Source organism: Peromyscus californicus, unplaced genomic scaffold (assembly GCF_007827085.1).
Source record: "Peromyscus californicus insignis strain IS unplaced genomic scaffold, ASM782708v3 Scaffold_5__1_contigs__length_169319896, whole genome shotgun sequence".
In the NCBI taxonomy this organism is placed as follows: Eukaryota; Metazoa; Chordata; class Mammalia; order Rodentia; family Cricetidae; genus Peromyscus; species Peromyscus californicus.
In genome coordinates, this window is record NW_026294573.1 from 135,323,696 (window position 1) to 135,326,808 (window position 3,113).

The 3,113-nt window shown below is 49.4% G+C and overlaps 1 protein-coding gene across 1 annotated transcript; it reads left to right on the plus strand.

Annotated features, from left to right (window-relative positions):
- Window positions 1–295: 295 nt before the first annotated feature.
- Window positions 296–776, plus strand: LOC128096407 (NADH dehydrogenase [ubiquinone] 1 alpha subcomplex subunit 11-like). Its single transcript, XM_052715939.1, has 2 exons — window positions 296–408; window positions 464–776. Exons 1-2 carry the CDS (start codon window positions 296–298, stop codon window positions 774–776), a joined length of 426 nt encoding a protein of 141 aa, XP_052571899.1.
- Window positions 777–3,113: the final 2,337 nt, after the last annotated feature.

Consider the following 3,113-nt stretch of genomic DNA (forward strand, 5'->3'; position numbering starts at 1 on the left):
ATTCGTAGAGACAGGATCAGGCCCCTTTTGGTCTGAGATTTTGTAGAGGTAAGGAGTGACTGTGGCTGCTGCTCTGCTTCTTTCAGCTACACCGTAATAGCTGACTCCTAGTTTTGACTGTTAAGATTAATTAGGATCACACATCAGGTTTGTTTTATTTAAACAACTGGTGCTGTGTCAAATCTCAACAAGCCATGAACTATTTAAAAAGAGCTTTGAGAGAGTTGGTCTTGCCGGCTGCCCTTGAGCTTGCCCCGCAGAAGGGTCTGCAGAGCGAGCACGGCCAGGCACAGCCATGGCCCAGCGGCTCCTCCAGGCCTATGATGACATCGGCGACAGCACTCAGTGTCACTGCAAGACCTGCATCACCACAGCATTAGGCGGCCTCATGGGTGCAATAGCGTCTGCTCAACCCGGTAGATTCCCACCTGGAAGCAGGGGCCGGGCCTGGCTGGTACACATGCTTACAGTGTCTGCTCAACCCGGTAGATTCCCACCTGGAAGCAGGGGCCGGGCCTGGCTGGTACACATGCATGGCGGCTGCCGTCGGAGCTATGCTAGGTCTCGCCACCTGTGTCGGTGTCCAGGTCCGCGAGAAGCCAGATGACCCCATGAACTACTTCATTGGAGGCTGCGCCAGGGGCCTGACCCTGGGAGCATGTGCTCACAGCTATGGGACTGCAGTTGTTGGCTGCATATACATGGACACCGCGGCAACCCTGTTCAAGATTGGCAAACTGGAAAGCTGGCAATTCTTTGCTACCCCCAAGGTGTGAGCAGAACCCCTGTGGCAAATAAACACTGTGTGTCCCTTTGCCCACAAAAAGAAATAAAAGAGAGAGAGCTTTGAGACTTGCCCTGGTGGCCTGCCCTGGGTGCCGAGGAGAACGCACACCCCTGCCCAGCTATTATGGTAAGCAAATGTATGGTGTGGTATGGAAGAGAGAGAGGCAGAATGGTTCCTATGTCCTGTGGATAGAGGCAGAACTGAAGAGGTGAAAGTACAGACTGAGGTGGGGGTGTTGGTTGTCACCTGCGGTCATGGTGATTACTGGGCTGGGGTTACTTACTGCTGAGGCTCATGTCTGGGTCTATGGCCCTGCTGCAGCTATGATCTGTGTTGATAATCTATGGCTCCTGATAACACCAAAGGCCAGAGGATAGGGCTACACAGGGTTGGTTCCACCCCTCATTGGCTGCAATACCAGGGAGACTGGCCCTGCCCCTCACCAGCTGCAGCACTAGAGAAAGCAGGTCCTATACCTTGCTTGGGCAACACAACAGAGTTGACCCTGTTGGAGGGGGTATGGGTGAGTTGGCCCTGAGAGCATGAGAGTGGGAGAGTGGGTCCCACCCCCTCGCCTGCCATGTGGTGGCATGGGTGAAGGAAAATTGCTCCCCCACTCGACACCTGTGGCAGGCTGGCAAGCTGACCCACCTCTCACCACCTGCAGCACTCAGAAGAATGAGCCCTATACCCCACTTGGGCATCACAGTAGAGGGCTGCCCAAGAAGAAAATGTGAGTGCGGGAGATCTGGCCTCTCCTATTATCTGACATATGGTGGCATGGTGAGGAAAATGTGCTCCCCACGCTGTGCCACCTGTGAAAGGAGGGAGAGCAGGCCCTGCCCGTCACCAGCTGAAGCCCTTGGGAGAGCAGCCCCTGCACCTCACCTGGGCAGCACAGTAGAGCTGACTCTATTGACAGAGGTGTGGGTGAAGTGGCCCTGAGGGTGTGAAAGTGGGATAGCTGGCCATAACCCCTATTCTTCTGTGTGATGGTGATGGTGAGGGAAAGATGACCCCCCCCCACTTGCCCCTGCCATCTGTGGTGGGCAAGGGAGCCGATCCTCCCCCTTACCAGCCGCAGCACTTAGGAAAGTGGACCCTTTACCTTACCTGGGCAGCACAGTAGAGCTGGCCCTATTGATGGGTTTCAGATGAACCAATGACCTAGGGCAACAACAGGATATCCAAGAGGAGTTCCAGTGAGGGCCCAGTATCAGTAGTGCAGCAGAAACTAGAGGCCTCAAACCAGACCAATGATTCTTTGCAATGAACATTTGCAAGTAAAGATGTATGACTAAAGGGTATATTGTGTGACTCACTGTGTCACATACAACTTCCATGACAAGATCTTTCTTTCTTTCTTTCTTTCTTTCTTTCTTTCTTTCTTTCTTTTTTTCTTTTCTTTTTCCTTAAATTTTATTTTATTTTATTTTGGTGAGGAGGTTGCAAGAGCAGAGGGTGGATACAAAGGATGGGGAGATGAATGGAATCACGATATGTGGCGTGAAAGACACAAAGAATAAACAAGCAAACAAACAAACAATTACTAATTAAGAAAATGCTCTACAGGCTAGTCCACAGCCCCATCTTATGGAGGTATTTTCATAATTGAGGTTCCCTCCTCTAAGATAACTATAGTCTGTGTCAGGGTGACACAAATCTAGCCAGCACATCCTGCATTCTTGGTGATGCTGAAAGGTGGAGCATAGAACTGGAGGTAAGACTATTGGGCAGGGCCATCTTTCATTACTTTGGGGATTTCTGTAGATAATTTCAAGAGCATATGGAAAAGAAAACTGTTAATGGCCATTTTCAGAACGCTGTATTCTGAAAAGGAACAAGAACTTATCTGTTGTCCTGCCTCCATCTGCTCTTTGTGTTCCTTACTAACAGAAGCTAACAGTGAACCATTGTCACATGACAGTGGGTTAGGGGTTCTGTACCAGTATATAAGAATAAATCCTTCAAAGGCAGGACTTGAGATGATAGGCAGGACTTACATGGCTGGCACATAGAATAAAGAGAAATCTTTCCTGATGCTTACAGTAGACCAAAGTAAGTTCTATGCACATTCTCACAATGATGTTGATCCTCCAATCTCTGATAATACCACCCCTTAGTTACTAGTCTGCCCTACTGGACCATGGTTAAAGAAGGGCAGGGACTGTGTCTAATATACTAGTCAGTGTCTTCTAATATGCTTGTCACCCACAGATATGTCTGGATATAACTGGTGGCTGTGTGTTAAATGTACCAGACATTTCATCAACCACTGAAGTATGAGACGATTAAAGGCAATACTTTCTAAGAAAGAATCTCTCAG